This window comes from Pristis pectinata, chromosome X, assembly GCF_009764475.1.
Source record: "Pristis pectinata isolate sPriPec2 chromosome X, sPriPec2.1.pri, whole genome shotgun sequence".
Lineage (NCBI taxonomy): Eukaryota > Metazoa > Chordata > Chondrichthyes > Rhinopristiformes > Pristidae > Pristis > Pristis pectinata.
The window spans coordinates 2664864-2687675 of NC_067450.1; the positions used below are offsets into that span (position 1 = coordinate 2664864).

The 22812-nt window shown below is 43.7% G+C and overlaps 1 protein-coding gene across 1 annotated transcript in view; it reads left to right on the top strand.

Annotated features, from left to right (window-relative positions):
* Nucleotides 1–22812, top strand: part of LOC127566904 (STE20/SPS1-related proline-alanine-rich protein kinase-like) — a 45951-nt gene that overhangs the window by 17971 nt on the left and 5168 nt on the right. Inside the window, exons 2-14 of the mRNA XM_052009424.1 lie at nt 803–915; nt 1935–2043; nt 6171–6312; nt 7759–7814; nt 9919–10028; nt 13791–13892; nt 14475–14608; nt 15557–15605; nt 16550–16615; nt 18659–18856; nt 21292–21359; nt 21795–21847; nt 22248–22316. Of these exons, the coding sequence (XP_051865384.1) occupies nt 803–915; nt 1935–2043; nt 6171–6312; nt 7759–7814; nt 9919–10028; nt 13791–13892; nt 14475–14608; nt 15557–15605; nt 16550–16615; nt 18659–18856; nt 21292–21359; nt 21795–21847; nt 22248–22316 (1269 nt within the window). The remainder of the gene's footprint in view (nt 1–802; nt 916–1934; nt 2044–6170; nt 6313–7758; nt 7815–9918; nt 10029–13790; nt 13893–14474; nt 14609–15556; nt 15606–16549; nt 16616–18658; nt 18857–21291; nt 21360–21794; nt 21848–22247; nt 22317–22812) is intronic.

Here is a 22812-nt window from a genome sequence, read left to right on the forward strand (position 1 = left end):
GATGTTAGAATTGAGTTGTTTTAGAGGGGGTGGTGAGTGCTGTTATAATTGTTATCAATTTAAATTAAGGGTTAGGGAGGGGTTCTGGGGTAAATTAGCCAAATGGAAATAAAGGAATCTCTCCTGGAGAATTGGGTGTAGTGTGATGCTATAAAAACAGCTAATGCCATAGGAGTTCTGGGCATGGGTTTCATTACCTTGACTTTATTTGTGTACTTGAAGAACCATTTGGATGCTGGATAATGAGGGAATTGGTCCCAGCTTCCTCACTGCCCAGCATGGACTGAAGGCAGAATAACCACTTAATCTATCAGCAATAACTATAGAACCAGCTGCTCGAGGGAGCAGTAGAAAGTGGTCATTTCTCCATTCTCCTGCTTTCCCTGCTTGGGAGCTGAATACACCTGAACAGTTGAACCTGGGTTTTGCTACATAATAACTGTTCAAAAAACATGTGAGTGTGTGTGGGAGAGAAAGAGAGCAAGAGTGGTATCTCCACTTTATATTTTTAATTTGTGTGACTTAAATTGCTGTGCTGATTACCTTGCAACTGTTGGAATGTTGGAACTTCAAATACTCAGAAACCTGTCTTGAAGCCCACCTCTGGGGTGAGACTGCTGAGCATGCGTCAGCCCTAACAGTAAATAACTGGCTCGGACTTGACACTTGAGTTGGAAAGGTCTCTGCAATTGACTTGGAAGGAGTTTTGCAGCCATTTCACTGAAAAAGGCGAGAGTGGTTTGCTGTTTTGTGCTTTTCCTCTTGTGATTGCTATTTGTGAGTTTCTCTTCTCTTGCTACAGGCAGCGGGGCCACTGCCGTGGTACAGGCAGCCTTCTGCAAACCTAAGAAGGAGCGGGTTGCAATAAAGAGAATAAATCTGGAGAAATGCAATACGAGCATGGATGAGCTTCTGGTGAGTTGAAGCACCGGTACTATCTGGGGGCTATTTTTACCAGTTGCCCTCTTCGCAGTTAGTGTTCCACCATTTTGCAAACAGCGACCAGCAGACCTGAGTGTCCCCACACTGCAGTTGCCTGATCTGGATTTGTTTACCACTGCCCACAAGCCACTGTGAGCGACAGATTTAAACTTTATAATTGGAGCTTGTTAGCCACATGCTTAGAAATCCATTGTGACGTGTGAGGTTGAACATTATACAAATGGGAATAGAGTAGTGGATAAAAATGATCATTAGATGAGTCCAACAGGCAATGAGATACATTTCTAGACAGAGGAGAGATTGAGAGCTACTGCTGAGAGCCTGGGTAGCTGGTGTGGACATAACAAAATCTTCTGATGGGCTTCATAGGTCTTCTCTATGATCAATCAACTGCTAAGAGCACATACCAGAAATTTAGATGTCATCATTTTCCAATCATTTAAATTAATGGTAAGAAAAGTCTAAAGGAATCTTTTGATATTTACTGACTGGGGACCAGGCCCACAAATTTGGAAATTCACCCCCTTCTGAGAACAAAACAGAACAATACACCTCCACAATTAAGCTGATTCTCAATTTGAGCTGGGCCTGTAAATCTTTTTAAATTGGAGCTCAGTGTCACAGCAATAGACCTTGTGCCTTGACTGGAAGAGTACTACAGCCACCAGCTGCCTTCTGTAACCACGATCGAGTGATTGCTGTTTGTTGAGCGAATCCAGGCACTGAGTGTTGGCGAACTAGGCCAAGGGTTTCACAGTCAGGTTCACCTTATTCTCCTTCAGTTTAATAATCCTAATTGATGTTCTCCCATCTCCAAACCCAGGTAGAAAGAAGGCAGCATTTGTGATTAACAAATTATTATTAGATTTGCATTGATGACAACCCCTCTGGTGCCATTTTTTATTTGGACTGTTCTGGTTTTAAGTAGCATTCTATAAATCTCTTATTAGCATGGCTGTAAAATGCTGATCACTCCATTTCTGTCTAAACAGAAAGAGATTCAAGCCATGAGTCAGTGCAATCATCCCAATGTCGTGACCTATTTCACCTCATTTGTGGTGAAGGATGAACTCTGGCTGGTCATGAAGCTGCTGAGTGGAGGTAAGACAACGTCACACAGAATACAAAGACAACATTCATCTTCCTTTAATAATTATTGCTTTGTGTTCAAGCTGAAGGGACAGGATTGAAATTAGGGCAAATGGAAGACAGCCAGTGGTGACTCTGTGGCCAGTTTATATTCTACACAGTTTCCTTATCCATTGAAGTAAATTTGTTGTTTGACCTCCCAAGGTGAATTTGTCTGATAGGATGTAATATACAACCATTTCCCAGAGCTCTGAAACTGGTCATTGCTGTTGTACTGTTTTCAATGAGAGGCTTTCACTCTCTTTAACAACGTCTGTTGTTCTTCTCCCTGTAACTGCAGCACCTGCGGGAGGGTCAATAACCTGACACTTAGCAGCTGCATTGCAACAGAGAGTTTGGTAAAATGTGGGCAAGAAACAAAGATGGTTCATGTTTCAGGAAAATTTGAAATGGTATTAACTTGGAGCAAAACATTAATGAGATTGACTTGTTTCCCTCTGTGTCCCAGTGTTTTCCTGGGACTTGCAGGACAGGGATGTCCCAGGTTTGTCTGATACCCATGCAGAACAAGCTGGGGTCTGCTGGCACAGAATGCACAGCCTCAGCAAGGGCTCCTGCCCCCCACTGGTGTCCAGTGACTCCTGCTAGAGGGTGCATGCTCATGTGGATGGTGGGTGAGGGCCAAATTGGTATCCTCATTACACTGGATATAGCAAAGGCTAAAGGTCCAGGCAACATCCCAGCTGCATCACCGAAGACCTGTACTCCTGAACTAGTTGTGCCTCTAACCAAGCTGTCCAGTGCAGTTACAACACTGGCATCTATCCAATAATGTGATTATTGGCATCTATCCAATAATGCAAGGTGTACAACGGACAGTAATTAACCAGAATCAGTCTACTCTCAATCAGAATCAGATTTATTATCACTGGCTTATGTGACGTGAAATTTGTTGTTTTGCGGCATCAGTACAGTGCGAAGGTATAAAATTACTATAAATTACAAAAATAAATAGTGCAAAACAAAAGGAATAACAAGCTAGAGTATCCTCTGCCATGTTGACACCCAGGAACTTGAAGCTGTTGACCCCTCCCGCTACTGACCCCTCCCACTGCTGACCCCTCCATGGGACTGGTGTGTGTTCTCCCGACTTCCCCTTCCTAAAGTCCACAATCAATTCCTTGGTTTTGCTGACATTGAGTGCGATTAGCAACATGATGGAAAGTGTCATCAACAGTGCTATTAAGTGGTGCTTACTCACCAGTAACTTCCTCACCTAGGCCACCCAACTCCAGACTGCAACACAGCCTTGGTCCAAATATGCACCAAAGGGCTGAATTCTAGATGTGAAGTTCATCGAATTGGATATTAGAGTGTTCTGGTAAAATTGAAGTCAATCAGCATCAAAGGGAAAACACTCCAATAGTTGGAGTCATACCTTGCACAAAGGAAGATGGGTGTGGTTATTGGAGGTCAATCATCCCAGCCCCAGAACATCACCTCAGAGCAGTGTCCTCAGCCCAACTATCTTTAGTTGTTTCATCAATGGCCTTCCTTCCATCATGAGGTCAGAAGTGGGGATGTTCACTGATGATTACACAATGTTCAATTCCATTTGCAACTCCTCCTCTTATGAAGCGGCCCATGCCTGCATGCAGCAAGATCTAAACGATATTCAGGCATGCGCTGATAAATGATAAATATCACTCATGCCACTGAAATGCCAGGCAATGATAATCCATAATGAGAGAGAGTCTAATACTCATCCTTGGCATTCAGTGGCATTGCCATCATGTAGATCCTGCCATCAATATACTAGGGGTCACCATTGACCAAAAGCTCAACTGGACCTGCCATGTAAATATCATGGCTTCAAGAGCCAGTCAGAGGCTGGGTATCCTGTGGTGAATGATTCAGTTCCTAGCACTCCAAGGTCTTTCCACTATCTACAAGGCACAAATCGGGAGCATGATGGAATACTCTCTACTTGCCTGGACAAGTGCAGCTCGAACAACTCTCAAGAAGCTTGACGCGATCCAGGATAAAGCAGCCCACTTGACTGGTACTCCATCCATGACCCTAAACATCCATTCCCCCCACCACTGTTACACAGTGGCTGCAGTGTGCACAAAATGCACTACAGTTACTCGCCCAGGCTACTCCAGCAGCACCTTCCAAACCTGTGACCTCTACTCCCAAGAAGGTACATGGAAACCCCACCACCTGTAGATTCCTGCCCAGTTACACACCATCCTGATTTGGAACTATATTGCCCCTCCTTCATTTTCGGGTCTAAATCCTGGAACTCTGTCCCCAGCATCATTTCACCGAAAGGACTGCAGTGGTTCAAGGAGCTGGCTCGCCACCACCACTTTCTCGTGGGTAATTAGTGATGGGCAATAAATGCTGGTCTTTCCAGCAATGCCCAGATCCTGAAAAATGAACAATTAAGGGGGGGAAAAAAAGCCCTTTGACTCTCTCCTCAGTTTACATTTAAAGGGCTTGACATTTGGGCAGGGTTCCACTGAGCATCTGCTGCATGTTGAGACATAACCCCAGCAAATTAGCCAAAAGCAGTTCTGCCAGGAGCTCATATCAGTTTCCTGCTTCGCAAAAGGAGCCTATTTGATTATAAAAAGCGTTCTTGGTTTGAGAATGAAATATTGGCCAGTGCTAATTCCTCAGTTTTTAAAGTGCAGGCAATGATTCAGTGGGGGGAGAACAGCAGAATGAGGTGGTAATCTAGGTGGGTTGAGAAGAGAGCAAGAGAGTGAAATGCGATGAGGTGTGTGTCTGTGTGCGGGGGGGGGAGTGGTGCGGCGGTGGAATGATTGCAGTCATAGTCACACAGCATGGAAACAGGCCATTCGGCCCACCATGTCCCTGCCGACCAGTGGGGACTTACCCATATTAATCCCATCTTCCAGCACTTGCCCCATAGCCTTCTATGCCTAGGCAATTCAAGTGCTTGTCCAGACACTTCTTAAACGCTGGAAATGACTCTGCTTCCACCACTCTCTCAGGCAGTGTGTACCAGGTGCTCACCATTTTCCGGGTGAAAAAGATCCCCTTCAGATCCCCTGAATCTCTTATCTCTTACTCCTTATCCTAAATCTATGTCTTCTAGTTTTATCTACCTCTGATATGGGGAGAAGTTTCCTGCAGTGTACCCTATCTACAGCCCTCATGATAAGATGTCTTTTTTAGTCACATGTACGTCGAAACACACAGTGAGATGCATCTTTTGCGTAGAGTGTTCTGGGGGCAGCCCGCAAGTGTCGCCACACTTCCGGCGCCAACATAGCACGCCCACAACTTCCTAACCTGTGCGCCTTTTTTGGAATGTGGGAGGAAACCGGAGCACCCGGAGGAAACCCACGCAGACACGGGGACAACGTACAAACTCCTTACAGACAGCGGCGGGAATTGAACCCGGGTCGCTGGCGCTGTAAATCTTATACACCTCAATCATGTCCCCGCTTAACCACCTCCGCTCCAGGGAGAACAGATCCAGCCTCTTCTCATGACTGAAACGCTCCATCCCAGGCAACATCCTGTTGAATCTCCTTTGCACCCTCTCTAGCGCCAACACCTTTCCTATAGTCTGGTGACCAGAACTACATGCAGTACTCCAGCCAAGGGTTGATCATTGTTTTATAAAGTTGGAACATAACCTCCCTACTCTTAAATTCAATGCCTTGATTAATGATGGCCAGTATCTCCTATGCCTTCTTAACCACATTATCTACCAGCACTGCCAGCTTCAAGGATATTTGGAGTTGTACACCAAGGTTCCTCTGTTCCTCAATACTCCCTGGGACCCTACCATTCATGGTATGTGTCCTAGTTTCATTAGTACTCCCAAAATGCATAACCTCACATTTGTCTGGATTAAACTCCATCTGCCATTTCTCAGCCTATTTCACCAATACATCAATACCATCCTGTAGCCAAAGACTACTCTCCACACCATCAACAGCTCCACCAATCTTTGTGCCATCAGCGCTGGGGAAGAGAATGTGTGAGCAGTAACAAAGGAGGTGAAAGAAAGACCACTGAGGTGATGGGAGAGGTTGTAAAGAGAGAGTGTGAGACTTCTGCTTGAATGCAAAGTGAACAGGCCTTTGCTTCTCTTTCAGGCTCTATGCTGGATATAATCAGAAGGACGGTCAGCAAGAATGAACACAAGAATGGTGTGCTGGACGAACCAGTGATAGCAACAGTTCTCAAAGAGGTGCTGGAGGGCTTGGATTATCTGCATAGGAATGGACAGATACACAGGTGAACCTTCAAATCTTTGCTCCTAACTCATATTGAGTACCAATCCAGAAGGATTTAACTAAGGAACTGTTTATCAAAGTCTTCTTCAGAATCAGGTTTACTCTCACTGACATATGAAGTGAAATTTGTTGTTTTGTGGCAGCAGTACAGTGCAAGACATAAAGATTACCATAAGTTACAAAAATAAATAAGTAGTGCAAAAGAGGAATGAGGTAGTGTTCATGGACCGTTCAGAAATCTGATGGTGGAGGGGAAGAAGCTGTTCCTAAAACATTGAATGTGGGTCTTCAGGCTCCCTGATGGTAGTAACACGAAGAGGGCATGTCCCGGATGGTGAATTTAATAGGATCCTGAAAGTCTTGACGGGATGCTTGTAGAGAGGATGTTTCCTCTTGTGGGAGAATCTAGAATTAAAGGTCACTGTTTAAATAGAACCCATTTATGACGCAGTTGAGGTAAATTGGGACTCTCTTCCTCAAAGGTGGTGGAAATGGAGTCTTTAAGGAATAGGTAGGTAGACTCTTGATAAGCAAGGAGGTGAAAAGTTACCGGGGGTAGACGGGAGTATGGAATTGAGGTTACAGTCAGGTCAGCTGTGATTTTATTAAATGGCAGAGCAGGCTTATCGGGTGAAAGGCCTACCAATTTGTGTGTTTGTATAATCCTCTTCTTTAAGTACCATCTGGTTCCTCCTGCAGAGGAGACAACATGGTGGTGCAATAGTTAGTCCCACAGCTTCAGGCACTGGGATTCATTCCCAACCTCTGGCACTGTCTGTGTGGAGTTTGCACATTCTCCCGGTGACCAAGATGGTTTTCCTTTGGGTGCTCCAGTTTCCTTCCACATCCCAAAGGCGATAGGTACATTGCCTCCTGTAAATTTACTCCGTGTATTTGGTGGGGAGGGGGCGTGGTGTGGAGGGCCAGGGGGTAGCTAATAGGCATGTGAGAGAAAATAAGGTACAGGGAAATAAATGGGAGATTGGTTTGAGAGCCTGCATAGACTCGATGGGCTGAATAGCCTCCTGTTGTGAGAAGTATGTGAAAACACTGACCCTGGTCATTAGTCAATACCTTCTTACACATCACAGATTCGCTATCATCTTGGTCAGGAACCCAGGCATAATTTAACAATTTTACTTGGGAGAGCAGATGGGGCCTCGGTTTAACATCCCGTCTGAAGACACTGCAGCATCTCCTGGATGCTAGACTGAGTGTCGGGCTAGATTTTTGTGCTTAAGAATCTCAAGCACCCACTGATCCAGGGACAACAGTGTTTCCAATTTAACCGTAAATGGATCAGTTCTTTGGTTGTGCCCTGCTCAGAGAACAACAGCAACAACAAGCAAGGGAAGGGTGATCTGAGTCAGTACACAAAGCAAAGGGATACAAGTTCTGAGGATTCAACAGCAATCCTACCAACCTTTTAATGTCTGTACTGTTTCAGGGACGTTAAAGCTGGTAATATTCTACTTGGAGATGATGGATCTATACAAATTGCAGGTAGGTTTAGCGGATGCTAATCTTACCATTGTAAAGTAACTCAAAATAATTTCCTTAATATACTTTGCTTGCAAATTAAATTACATTGGCCAGTATAGAATTATTAGAACAGTGAACAAACTTGATTATTTTTAACATTAGAGCATCTCCAATTTCGACCTGTAGGCAAAATGAATAACAGTGACACAGAACCGAAAGGTCATGTTGGTCTCGGTGCTGCGATGATTGATTCTATGCTGGCTCTATTCTTTTGGTGAAATCACAGTCACTCAAAAATCTAATCTTGGTATTGGTTTATTATTGTCACTTGAACCGAGGTACAGTGAACAACATGTCTTGCATTAAAGTAGTCAGTGCATATACTTTCAGACCATTGGGGAGCGTTTTGAGTGCACAATAGTGTAAAACATGTAAAAAGCCATTTTATATCTCTGCTCATTTTTATTTCCATAGAAACAAATGAAATACAAGTGAGCTGCCAACTTGCTGTTGCCCATTTACACCACTGTACAAAGTCATGCTTACTGCTGGAGTAAGGCCGACAGTAAAATCATGAGGTGTGAATGAAGAAGACCACTTGTGTCCACAATCCATGTGCCATTGTGCACACTGAATGAGGCAAGAAACCAGAAGTAACTATCCCCACACCCACTTTGGTCAGTGTGTTCCTCCAATGAATAACTGAGCCATCAGAACCAGCAGCAGCTCTGATTTTATCCCTGCTTTGAGCTGTGTTAGCTGGTGGATGCCAGGAGCACAATAATTGGCTAATGTCCCTGTGATTGGGAGGGGGTCAGTCAGATAAGAACACAAGAAGACAGGAGCAGGAGTAGACCACTCAGCCCCTCAAGCCCGCCCCACTATTCATTGTGATCATAGCTGATCTGTCCCAGGCCTTATCTCCTCTTTTGTGACATATCCCTTTAGCCCTTAATTACCCAGTCTTTCAAAAATGTATCTACCTCCACTTTAAATATTTCTAATGATCCGGCCTCCACAACGTTCTGGGGCAGAGAATTCCAGAGATTCACCATGCTCTGTGAGAAGAAATTTCTACATACCTTGGTTTTAAATGATCGGCCCCTTATCTTGAAACAATGCCCCCTTGTTCAAGAGGGGACATAGTTTAAGATAAATCTGCCTTCTGATCACTATTCAGTGAGTCCTACTGGAAGGTAAATCCAACTTGGATGAGGATTGGAGCACTGAGGGCTCACTGCTGACTTTCAATGTCACCCCTGTGTGCCCATTCTCCACTGAATTCTATTCCAGCAAGAGTTGGTTCTTTCGGGGAAAGGAGGGCAGAGAAAGTTACCACTAAAATGATCCCTTGGAGACTGGGCTTTGTGAAGCAACACTTGCATTTCTGTAGCACCTTTAACATAGTAAAAAAAAACCCTTAGGCATTTCAAAGGAACATTATCAGACAAAAATTGACACAGAAGACCAAAATATCAGTCAAAGACATAGGTTTTACTGAGCAGCTTGAGGTGGGAAAAAAAGGTAGTGAGATTTAAGGAAGAAATTCCAGAGTTTAGGAGCCAGTGAGCTGCAGGCAAAGTAGTATGGTATGGGATTAACAAGGGGGTCAGGTGTGGACGACTCAGAAAGTAGTAGGACTGAAAGAGGTTATGGACATAGGATGGGAAGAAGCCATCATGGGATTTGAACAGAAGGCTGTGATATTTAAACTTGAGCTGAACCGGCAGCCAGTATAGGTAAACACAGGAGTGATGGGTGAATGAGACTTGTGGATTGGGATACAGGAAGCAGAGCTCTGAATGAAGTTTGTACTCCAAAAAGTTCAATATACATTTTTGTGTCTCCTGAGATAATTAAATAAAACTTCTTATTGTTACTGCAATATATGCAAACTTTAATATCAAGCCTTTCCTCACAGGTAGACCAGATATGGAATATGGAGGAGGAATTGAGAGGCTGTTAATCTATATGCCTTCTTCAGCTTGCTCACCTGTACCATGCATTGTCCGAGGCTACACTTACAGCCGATATCTTACATCGAGCTCCGGTGCCCCATGGCAATAATTACTGATGAAAGACTTTTTAATAAAACGGTGTAACAGTTGACTTCTTCCTTTGCTAGATTTTGGTGTGAGTGCCTTTCTGGCTGCTGGTGGGGATATGACCAGAAATAAAGTCCGCAAAACCTTTGTTGGAACTCCGTGTTGGATGGCCCCAGAAGTGATGGAGCAGGTAAAGTTTTCAAGTCAATCTTGTGTTAAAGTAGGGCCGGGTTTGCATCTTTCACACTTTCAGAAAATCCAAGCCCACCATAAAAACATAGAACAATACAGCACAATACAGGCCCTTCGGCCCACCATGTTGTGCCGACCTTTAAACCATGCCTAAGACTATCTAACCCCTTCCTCTCACATATCCTCCTATTTTAAATTTCTCCATATGCTTATCTAACAATCTCTTGAACTTGACCAACATATCAGCCTCCACCACCACCCCAGGCAGCGCATTTCATGCACCAACCACTCTCTGGGTAAAAAACCTCCCTCTGATATCTCCCTTGAACTTCCCAGCCATTACTTTAAAGCCATGCCCTTTTGTATTGAGCATTGGTGCCCTGAGAAAGAGGCGTTGGCTGTCTACTTTATCTATTCCTCTTAATATTTTGTATACCTCTATCATGTCTCCCCTCTTCCTCCTTCTCTCCAAAGAGTAAACCCCTAGCTCCCTTAGTCTCTCCTCATAATCCATACTCTCCAATCCAGGCAGCATCCTGTTAAATCTCCTCTGCACTCTTTCCAATGCTTCCACATCCTTCCTATAATGAGGCAACCAGAACTGGACACAGTACTCTAAGTGTGGTCTAACCAGAGTTTTGTACCTCTTAAACTCGATCCCACGACTTATGAATGTTAACATCCCATAAGCTTTCTTAACGACCCTATCCACCTGTGAGGCAACTTTCAGTGATCTGTGGATATGGACCCCAGATCCCTCTGCTCCTCCACACTACCCAGAATCCTGCCATTAACCTTGTACTCCACATTGGAGTTTGTCCTTCCAAAGTGTACCACCTCACACTTCTCCGGATTGAACTCCATCTGCCACTTCTCAGCCCAGCTCTGCATCCTATCAATATCCCTCTGTAAGCTCCGACAGCCCTCCACACTACCCACAACCGACCTTTGTCATCTGCAAACTTGCTAACCCACCCTTCTACCCCCTCATCCAAGTCATTAATAAATATCACAAAAAGTAGAGGTCCTATTTAGGTCTACAGTTATGATAGATTAGAGGGGTCAGAACTGTTTTCTTTAGAGAAGGTTTAGGGGAAATTTGATAGAAGTGTACAAGATGATGAGGGGTTTGAACAGAGTTGATAATGGGAGTCTGTTCCAATTGGTACATGGGTCAAAGTTTAGATGTCAAGAGTATAAAACAAAGGCGAAACGAATTAAGAATGATATGAGGGAAATCTTCATAACACAGCAAGTGGTTAGAATCTGGAATGCACTTCCTGCTGATACTTTGGAGGCAGGCTTCAAGAAGGAAATGGGTAAATGAATGGTCACAGAAAAATTTGCAAGCATACAGGGAAAGGGGTTGTGATTGAACAAGAGAAATACTCTGGTAGAACCAGCACTGATATGATGAGTTATCTGTGCTGTAACCATTCACTGATTCCAAGTCCAACTCTCTCTGTTGTGCACTGAAGTCTCAGGAAGATTATGTCTCAGGTGTCTGGATAGGGACCTGACTCAAATCTCTCTTGTTCCTACTTGGGCAACTTGGTTAAAATTGGGTCACAGATTTTCTGGGGGCTGATGGGTATTGGTGAGTTTGGCACTCATTTCACCTACAAAACTCATGCAATCAAAGTCTGCTGAAAGCTGAACAATCTTATATGTGTGAAATAAGTTGGGGTAGTTGCAAACCTTAGTCATATAGGCCACTAGAACATCGCTCCAAGAAATGCCCAAATACACTAGTACTGCTTTTCTGTATCTAGATCAAGGTTTAATTTTGGGAGAGAGTGAAGGGTACTTTATGCTGCATCTGGGAGTGTATACATGACATTTGAAAGTACTTGATGCTGAGGGTATAATGCCCAAATGGGGAACCTGCTACTCTCGTTCATGAGCACTGAAAAACAGATTGTACAAAAGAAAGCAAGCAGTTTTATTTTTTACCATAACTCTTATGACCATGTGATGTGCCAAAAAAAATCAATTAAATAGATTTTTTTTTAAAGTGTAGTGTCATCATGTGGAAAATGTAGCTGTCAATTTGCACATAGCAAGTTCCCACAAATGGTCAGGTGGCTAATGACCAGACAATTGACTTAGTGATGTTGCTTGAGGGATAAATATCAGCTGGAGAGAATCTCCTGTTCTTATTCAGAATTAGTGCCAAAGGATCTAATATCCACCTGGAAGAGCAGGCAGGTCCTCAGTTTATTTCTCATATTTTTCTTATGATAGAGGAGGCCATTCAGCCTATCAAGTCTATACAGGCTCTCAGTCCCATACCACCCACTCTTGTTTCCCTGTAAAGTATTTTCTCCCATAAACTCCCCCTACCCCTCCCTTCCCCCCACCCCCCCCACCCCCCAATTCTCCTACCACCCACCCACATTAGAGGCAATTTGGGATATGGGAGGAAACTGGAGCACTTGGGGGAAACCCACATGGTGACAGGCAGAACATACTAACTCCACACAGAGGTCAGGATCTAACCTGGGTTGCTGGAGCTGTGTGCCAGCATTTCACATCACTGTGTCCCACCTGATAAATAGCATCTCCAACAGTGCAGCATTCCCTCAATTCTAGTGCTGTTGGCCTGGAGAGGGACATCAACACGTGCCTTATAACAGGGTTGTGCTATGGTTACATTAGTGGATCAGTAATCCAAAGGGCTCGACTAGTGATCCGGAAATCAACTTCAGATCCACAATAACAGTTTGAAATTTCAGTCCTTAAAATCTGGAAACATGAAATTGTCGGCTTCAATAAAAGTGACCACTACAGTGTTGGAACATCATTAAAACTGAACTGGTTTACTTCAGGGGAAGGAAGCCTGCTGTGTGCTCCAAACCAACAGGAGGTGGGAATGACGATTCTTAAATGCAATGAATTCTTCTCTCGCAAGTCACGACTATATCCTGGGAATAGAGACTGAGCCTTGGTAGTACCATTAAGTGCAAAATGTACATACAATATACTAATGTCCAAAACTGCTCAAATGTACACTTTCCTGTTTTATGCTTAGCCTTACTGTCCGGTGCCTTGTACCAACTGCATAACTGATATTTTGGTAGCTCTCAACCCTTTACTCTAATTCCTGCAAGGTCAACGTTTATGTGGTGGATCCTGTGAAAAGGATGAGATGGATGTGTCCAAATCATGAGGAAGGATTGTTACATAATGGAATGGGTGCATCATTAAAACATGGAATGGATGTGTAGAATTGCACGCAGGGTGGGCTGCACCTTACTCTTGTATAGTTGGAAGCCATCAGTGCTGGATTTCGTGAAAGGCCAAAAAGTGTTACATTTTATTTTATTCTTGGACAAATATCTCTTCAAAGAATAAGTGGTGGTGCAGATATTATTCGCTTCGTGTCAGTTAAGCATGGATTAGAAAATAAGCTACATTTGTATGTAATTTCAATGTGAAATGCCAAACTGAATCCCTAAAATCATTTAAAGGTCCTGCAATGGGTTTTATTTGAATGCTTCCGACAATGGAACATTTAGCCGAAACACTCCATAGATGCTGCCTGACCTACCTTGTTGCCGGCATTTTGATTTTATTTCAGTCTTTCAGGGTATTCAATGTTTGCTTTTAATAAATAACCTGCAGAGATCAATTGCAATTATCTTGCAGTAAAATATTAGCTGATTGTTTCCAGTAGATGTCACTATCGCAGTGAGCACACTACTCTTGCACAAGTCTCCAGCAGCTATAGACCGACTCCTGAATTTCACTTTCTTTCCAGGTACGAGGTTATGACTTCAAAGCAGACATCTGGAGTTTTGGAATAACAGCAATTGAACTGGCAACTGGAACAGCACCGTATCACAAGTACCCACCGATGAAGGTGGGAGTAAACTTTTAACAGCTTGCAAATTGATGGATGTCTGAGAGTATGTTATCTGAGGAGAAACATAGATACCTGGGAGTGAGTGACACAGTTGGATGAGATGCATTTTTCCTTACAAAATAAATCAAATCTAGGATCAAGGGTTTTCTGGGAAATGTAAATCAACATCAAAACCTTCTAGCACCCTTTTAATTAAATATTTAATTATTGGATAGCTGGAAACAAAATATGTTAAGTTGCCTTTTTGGAACGAAAAACAAAATGTTCAATTAGCCAGTAATCTGTTTCAAATTTCAGATTAATACAAATAATTACAATTTGACTTCATATTCCAAGCCTGTGACTGATTTGCATTGGCACTTGAACTGTGCATATTTCAGTGTCAAATTGGAGCTGACTTTTTTGATTTGCTAAAACTGGATTAAAGGATAATGGTTGCAAGAAATGAAAGCCAAGTTTAATAATAGAACAGCAGTTGGTGGGCCTCTTGAATATTTTGAGTACGGTAATGTTTTGGTTACAGTAGGAGGACACTCCCACTGCACATTACAACTCATGCCTCCTTTAACCCATCTCTAGGTTCTGATGGTGACTCTACAAAATGAGCCGCCTACTCTCGAGACAGGTGTAGAGGACAAGGAGATGGTTAAGAAGTATGGCAAGTCCTTCCGTAAACTGATAGCCCTGTGTCTTCAGAAAGACCCTGCAAAGAGGTGTGTGCACTAAGGTCATTCATAGACAGTATGCAATAGGAAAGTGGGTCAGGATGACACAGCCCTGGGCTCTGGTTAGGTGGAACCTGATTCTGACTGATCTGGGCACTTGCTGATCTCATTGGACAAGGTTGCTGCTCAGGCCAAGAAATATTAGTGTCACCTTCAAGGCGAGGGTCAAATTCCAGCTCCAGAGAGCAGCACGTTTCCTGTTGATTACAAGTGAAGTTGTCAAAGGCTTTAACATTGCGAAGGACAGAACGTGTGCACGTTCTTACTCTCCCTTCGGAATGAATCATAATGAGCCTTCCAGTTATAGCTGGGAGTTGCAAGTCCTAAGGAACTTTGGGAACACGTGGTGAGGTGGGAACAGTGGCCACAGACCTGCAATAACCATCTGTGGCAAAACAGCCTGGTGCACGAAGTGCTGTGCCAATGAAGTATGGATAACAAAATGGAAACGTGCCAGGTCCCAACATTGTAGCTGAGGATGGGTGGGAGTTGGGGAGGGAACCATTTACTGATTAGACAGAGCACATCCTACACATGAACAGAAATGTCCTGCCAATGTTTAACTGTTGCCACTATTTGGGCTTCCGCCACATGGACAATAGGTGTCCAGCTTTCATTTCAATGTAACTCATTGCTCCCACACATCCATGTGTGGCTACAGAGCACAAAGGGCTGGCAGCCAACTCCCTCCACCAGGAAAAACCAAGACAAAGGCTCAAGAGGTGGTAAAGAAAAGAGGCGACCGTCAAGCTGGCCATAATGGGTAGAATGTGTGAAGAGCTTCTCTTCTGACATGTGATGCTGATCTCTGAAAGTTGCCTGTTTTTGTCTCATTACTCGGGCCAGGCTGGTGCATCTCAACATGGCAAGTGATGCCTCAACCCCTCTCCCCCGCTTTCAACTTGCCCAACTCACTCTGTAAACTCTATTTTTCAGGCCCACTGCAGCAGAGCTGCTGAAGCACAAATTCTTTCAGAAATCAAAGGTAAATGAGAGAGGAAAATAAATAACCCACTAGTGGCATGGGCCTTGGCGAGAGTCTGTTTTAACGGTGAAGCCCATGCCAGTTACTTGCACGCGAGATGGAATTCCTGACCACTGCTTTCATGCACCTCTCTGCAACATAGTCTTTACTCGTAGAGTCATAGAATCGTAGAGTCATGCAGCATGCAAACAGGCCATTTGGCCAGTGGGCACCCATCCATATTAATCTCATCTTCCAGCATTTGGCCCATACCCTTCCATGCCTAGGCGATTCAAGTCCTCAATCATAAAATGGTAATGGTGCAGGAGGTGGCTATTTGGCCCTTGGAGTTGGTCCTCGCTCTCTACAAGAGCAACGCAGCCAGTCCAATTCCCCTGACCTTTCCCTATAGTCCTGTAATTTTTGTCGCCCAAGTACTGATCCAATTCCCTGTGGGAAGCCCCGTTTAAACTTGCCTCAACTTCCTTTTCAAGCGTCACGTTCCAAGCATTAAGCCCTTGCTGCGATAAATGTGTTTGTCCCAATCCCAAACCATAGTGGGCTTTAACTAATCCTTTGGAGCTGATGTTCCAGTAGAAATATGGGAGCAGTGTGGAAAATGGCAGTGGGGTGGCAGAGTTCATTATTCTTCAGCCAGGGATGCACCACTTCTGCTAGGGGACTGAGGATACACCAGGATGAGACGAGCAGAGACGGAATCAAAGCTGGGATCTCGCATGAGCAGCTCAGCGCTAGGTCATATGATTTTCATAGCCAGACCATCCTTCTGCTTTTCTTAAGTAGGCCTACAGACTCAGAGACTGCCCAATTCAAATGTCCACGCCTGGTAAAGAATCGCTTTCCTCTTCCTGCTCCCACTGGATTCATGTCCAATTTGCTGCTTTTTTTTTATGAAACCAACCCTATAGCTGTGGATTTATACAAAACTCATTCTCTTGTTTCAGAGTAAAGATTATCTGATGGAGAAGTTGTTAGGCCAATCACTAAGTGGAGGGCAAAGGGACACAAAGGTAAGGGCTGCTGGTCAGTAATTCTGGGGGGTTCAAGGAAAAAGATTTAAATTGCACTCTGTTCTCTGAAAATCTGTGCCTTCAAGTTTGGTTAACCTGCCTCAACTGAGCAACGTCAGGGGGCAGCGATAGTTTACACAACACACTGAGGAGTAAAGTGGTATACAAAGTGCTAAAGAGGTGATGGAAACTTAGAAGGCAGATGCTTGCAAAGGCTGTGTGTGGTGTCATAGAACCAAAGCAAACTGCTATAGGTTGGAGTGGAAGAGTAAAGAACTGCTTGATGCTTTATAAAAGAACTGTTCCAGTGGAGTCTAATGGAGACAAACTAAGTTGCAGCAGCGCTATTGGTGTAATCAAATTGTGTAATCAGTTGTGCTTCAAGGCTTACTATGTTCCTAGTCACCTGCGGCAGAGGAAAATGTCTACAACAGGCAATGGCAGGCTAACAGTTTACCTTTCAGTTTCATTTAGACAGCAGGTCTCATTTCAAGCTTGTGTTTCCCAGAGTTGAAGTAAGAAAAGGCAGTGTTTTGAGACTTTAAATCAGACCTAAAAATCCACCATGTTTGGGCCAAGTTGCAAACAGACTTGGCGTATAAAGAGGAGGAGGAGGGATCTAGGTGTTGCACTCGCAGAGATGCATCGTGGGCTGCTCAGAGGGACGCATTGTTCCGTAGCTTTTCAACTCTATACACTGGCGCAAATAGAATTCTTCTATCTTCTTGCAGGCTGACAACACAGTGCAAGCTACTGGCACGATGCCAAAGTCTGCGAACGAGTCCGATTCTAACAAAAAGGTCTGTATTTTCCGAAAGTGTTAGAGAATATTATCCAGCAAGGGCAATGCAAATTTTAAAAACAATTTGCCTCGACCCAAAGCACAATGCAGTGCCACTTAACACACTCTGCTCCAAGTCAAAAGATTGTGGGTGCAGAACTTGAACACATCTCCTGAACTAACATTGCAAAGTAGCGATGATGGAGTGCTGCACTGTCAGAGGTGCCATCATTCAAATGAGAGGTTAATCCATTCCCCATCACCTTGTTCAGGTGGGTGTTGAAAAAACATCTTAGCCCGCACTCTTCAATAACAAAAATAGAGAGGTTCTTCTGATGAAAATTTATTCCTCCCACACCACCAACACAGATTAACTGACCACTCATTGCATTGCTGTTTGTAGATCTTGCTGTGCGCAAATTTCTGGCTGCAATTGCCTACGTAACAACAGTGAGTGGAGTTTAAAAGGAATGTGTGTTTGTCAATGACATGTAACGGCAGCATAGAATTGCACTTCCTTCATTCCTATTGGACGTACTGCATGTTTGTCACAGGACCACTCTTTAGTGTCGATTAGAAACAAGCTTGAGATCTTTCCAGCTGTATTTCATTTCTAATCCAGCTGTCCCACCTTCATCAGGATGGGATTATCGTTGTAAACCAACCCATTAACCTAATCATAGTGGAGGTAAAGATAGCAAGTTGCTGAATCATTGTTGATGTTAACTAGTTACTTACACTAGGACAGCAGATGTAAGATGAGGGGTGGAAATCCTAGCAAGAGGACAGAGCTCAAATGACCCATATTCCAAGCTCCAGTTGCCACCTCAGTGACTTGCCCTTTAGTATTGCTACTTTTTCTGTGCACTTCCTGCGGGTCTGTCCAACAGCTGACTGCTAAGAGCGTGTTTATTGTTTGCTGCTCTGCGTGAGGGATAGATGAGTTTAAAAAAAGGTACACACACTAATATAGCTTACTGGTAGCTTGTGGATCAACAGTAGATAACTGAACTATTTAGTAAGGGACGTGTGGACAAGCAGTTGGACAGGGTTGAGCTCCTGCTGCTGTGAACAATAGGCACCGTCTGGGCTCACAAAGGATGGTCGCTTGGGTCAGCCAATCAAGGCCATTGAACTGGACCCAAGCAAGAGTCAGTGCTTTCAAATGAAGACAGGAGAAAACTGCCAGTGAGAAAACTCATCTTACCAGAAAATCAAAATGCTGCTAATTAACCTTGAACTTGTATTGTGATTGACTGTAGACGAGACGCGTCCAGGGGTCGAGTGGGCACTTGTACAAAACAGAGGACGGAGGCTGGGAGTGGAGTGATGATGAATCGGGTGATGCGTACGATGAATCAAAACCTGCGGCCTATCAGAAAACTGTGAGTGCATTTGGCTCTTTCTTGCAGCTGGCAATAAACAGTCTCCCTTTTCAAGTGAAACAAAATCAGACAAAGGTCTTTCTTGACAGCTCAGTTTTTTTTAAATTCAATCAGATCTGAGCTCTACAAACTGAGTAGGTCCATGCTGAGTTCATTGAAGTTAGCCCCACGGGATGCTGTGATTGGCTGAGGTTCCTGGTTGGCAGCCATTGGCCTGAGTGCTTCAGTAGTGACAGGGACTCCCAACTACTTCACCATGTGGCCTTTTTTTTGGGTGAAGTCAAGCTGTTTGCCTGCAGAAGCATCACAACTGAGACTAAAATTGATGTCCACAGGTGCTTGCTTTCCCAACAAAAACAGCAAGGGAGGAGAGATCAGTCTGAGACTATAGAATGATAGGGCACAGGAGAAGGCCATTAGGCCCATCGTGACTGTGCCAGTTCTTTAAAAAAAGATATCCAGTTAGTTGCCTCTCTCCCTGTTCTGTCTGCATAGCTCGGAACCTTGTTTCCTCTTCAACTTTTTATCTAATTCCCATTTGAAATTCCCAATTAAATATATTTCCACAGCCCTTCAGGCAGTGTGCTCCAGATTACAAGAGCTCGCTGCCTAAAATAAAAATTCTCTCGTCTGTGCCAGCTTTCTTAATTCGGTCAGCGGAAATAGTTTTTCCCAATCTGTTCTATCAAAATCCCTCAATTTTGAGCACCAACCCTGCTTTAACCTTCTCTGCTCCACGATGAATAACCCAGCTTCTCCAGTCTCCCTGTGACAGTTCTGGTCAGCCTCCTCCGCACCTTCTCTGGCTTGGTGTTCCACCAAAAGTGTCAGCTCCACGTCGAGGCGCAGTGCCACAGCTGCAGCCTAACGCTGATGACTGTAAAAGTGATGTTTCTTGTAAATGTAAAACTTATTGTTTGGTCTTTGGAAAAACTACCAAAATTCAGAGTACTGGAGCATTTCTGTTATCCTGAGTGTGAAGTGAAAGTCTAAACTCAAAGCTCGATCACAATTTCTCCTTTCTTCCAACCAGTCACTTCTCAATGCCAGAAGTGTCCACTTTATAACTAATCAGCCCTTAATTAAAATGAGTTATATTATCATTAAACGCGATCACGTCAGAGCTCATGAGATTCCTTTCACCTGCACACATTGAAAACTTAGTATCCAACTGTTGAAACCATCCTTTTGATGTTTATTCCCTCTCAGGAACAAAATTTTGCAAAGTGTGTATATTGATTAAGGTTTAAACTTTGAATATAAAGTCTTACACAAAACAGGGACATTATTGTGTCAAACTGCATTATATTTAGAGCTTTGCAATGGATCGAAACTGTGTGCATGTCAACGTGTGACAGAAAGGAGATGGGAAGGACAAAATATAACTGCAGTGACATTTTTTCCTACCATGCAATCCTAAAGTTTTCTTTCTAACACACAGCCACATTTACATTTAAACGTTTCCTTGTTAATATTAGGGGTCAATGGATTATACTTCCCTCTGGACAGCTACAAACTTCACTCCCAGCTATGTACCACAGCCCCAGGCTGAGTGTTATAGTTTAAACACAGCCTAATTGCACTACACCAGTCATAGATCAGCATCTCTGGAAACCCCAAGCTTTTCTCACTTGCAGAATTCAAAACCAAGTCGTCCCATGTTCACTTGGTTTGATTTCACGCTAAAGTTCCCGTGTTATCAGGAAACTGATGGGAACCAGCTTGCATTTGTAGTTCATCATTCAAATTGGTGCGCTTAATGGAGCTTTAATTACAATTGGCAATGTACTCAAGGATTGGTAACTTCACAAAACTGAATGCTCTCCCCAGGGCATGTTGAAATATCATCATGCATTTAATGCAGTGCTACCTGTGTGTGTAAGATGTATTTATTTTAAAATCTATTTAGATTTTCCGAAAAGGACAAACTCCTGTTTTTGTACGTGGTACGGGTAATTGTTTCAGTTCAAAGGCCAAGGTCAGTGAATTTACTGTATGCCCAAATGCCCTGTTGAAGTCGTCTCCTCCACACTGCCTTTGGATTTTGCTGTAACTCGGGACAAGACACCTGCATGTTTTAGATACTTTGCTAAAAATAGCCATTTCTATTTCAATGTATAATAACTATAATTAATATTTTAGGGACTAGGCAGTTTAAAGAGGAAGAGATAAAATTTCAGCGTAGATCAGTTTATGGAGGTCATCTACAGGTTACTGTGGTGTGGCAAGAACCTCTCGTGCTGTAGCTTAAAGACCGAGAAGTATTGGTGAGAGTAGGAGATTTGCTCTGGATTGTTCAGGTTCACGTGGTATTAAAAATTGATAGCAAGAGATTCTGGACTAGATCGTTTCTGTTGGAGGGGATCAAATGGAAAGTGGTCGCAGTGGCAGACGCATCCAGCTTTCTTTTATAAATGCATCTTTTCTAACTCACAGTGACTTTGACAATCTCCAAGAATAAAGTTAGGGCAAAAGGTTTGAATTAACGTTCACCATTTTGTTTTTGCCAGGAACAGTCAGGAAGTCCATCACATCTAACTAACCAGGATGGTTCAGTCCATCTGGTCCTGCGACTGAGGTAAGGAATGTTCTGCCTTTGGTCAATACTTTGGGAAGTTCCCTGCACACACTGACCCTGGCCATCTTTAAAACATGCTGTTGCAATGGAGGAACTGTTATTTGGTGCCCCCATGCCTGCAGCAGCATACAAGAGGCCTGTGTGTTGCAATGAGAACATCTCTGCCATTGAAGCAGGTTAACAAGGTGGCTGCTGCTGGTCATCCACAGTGAGAGTCAGTCTCATTGAGGGACACTGGTGCCTGTGAAAGGCAGAGCCACCCAGTCCTCTTTGAGTGGGTTAATGTTCATCCATGTGTGAGAGATACCAATAGGGGAACCGGGAGAAGGGGTGGATTTTCAAAAGTATATCTGAAGGGAAGACCTCGCCAACAAACTTGCTGAATTGGTTACTCCAGGCACCATGTCACAGGTTCTGTATTAACTGTTTGCACAGGAATTTACGAAGGGAATTGAATGACATCAGATTTGAGTTCACTCCAGGGAGGGGTAAGTCCCACTATCTTATTTACTAAATTAGCAATTAGCTGCTGGAAAATTGGACTATAATTCCGTGCTGGTTAGCAGCCAATTGTAGAACAATTCTGTGCTCGTGCTAGGACCAAGTCTACTGTGCGTTTTCCTGGTTAGCGATGGGGCATGGCTGGGACTGGGAAAGTAGCAAACTAATGGAGAGGAACAGAGGACAGCTTTGAGAAACGCTCACAGTAAATGCAGAAGGACCAAAGGTATCCTTGACCTTAATGTCTAATGCACCAAGAGAGAACATCCAATGATTGTTAAGTTTTGGCTTCAGACTGCTGCTGTCTTGATTTGTGTTACCGGCCAGAAGCTATTTCACACAGGATTGTTTCATGCTAGAACTGATTTCAAACATCTGTCCCTGTAGACTCTGCGTCTGGTGTTTCTCAGGAGCTCGTTTCTGCAGGTTTAGTGGACGAGTTTGACATGATGGTTGGTAAGTCCCAACTCCAGCATAATCAACTTCCAGCTGAATGTAAAGGCCAGCACAGCAGTCGGGATAATGTTGGTGTCAGCACCTCTATATTAGGCGTTGGATTCTCACTTGGACTAGTTGAACTGAATGGATAATCCAGAGGATTGATAATTCAGAGACAATGAGCTCAGATCCCACCACAGCAGGTGGGAGATGTAAATTGTTATTTAAATAATCTGGGAGAAGAAAACTAGCATTCGGTAACGGTGACGATGAGGCTACTAAACTTCAGATAATCTGAGGGTTTCTACAAAAGCCCTGTAGGGAGGGAAACTTGCCATCTTTACTAATTTGACCAGAATGTGGCTCCAGATCCACAGTGATTGACTCTCAATTGAAATGACATGGCAATCCAATTAACTAGGGATGGGGAGTAAACACAGACCTTGTCAACAACACCCACATCCTGTGACTGAATGAATAAAACAAAAGATTGGCCTGAGGGAATCCAGGTGGA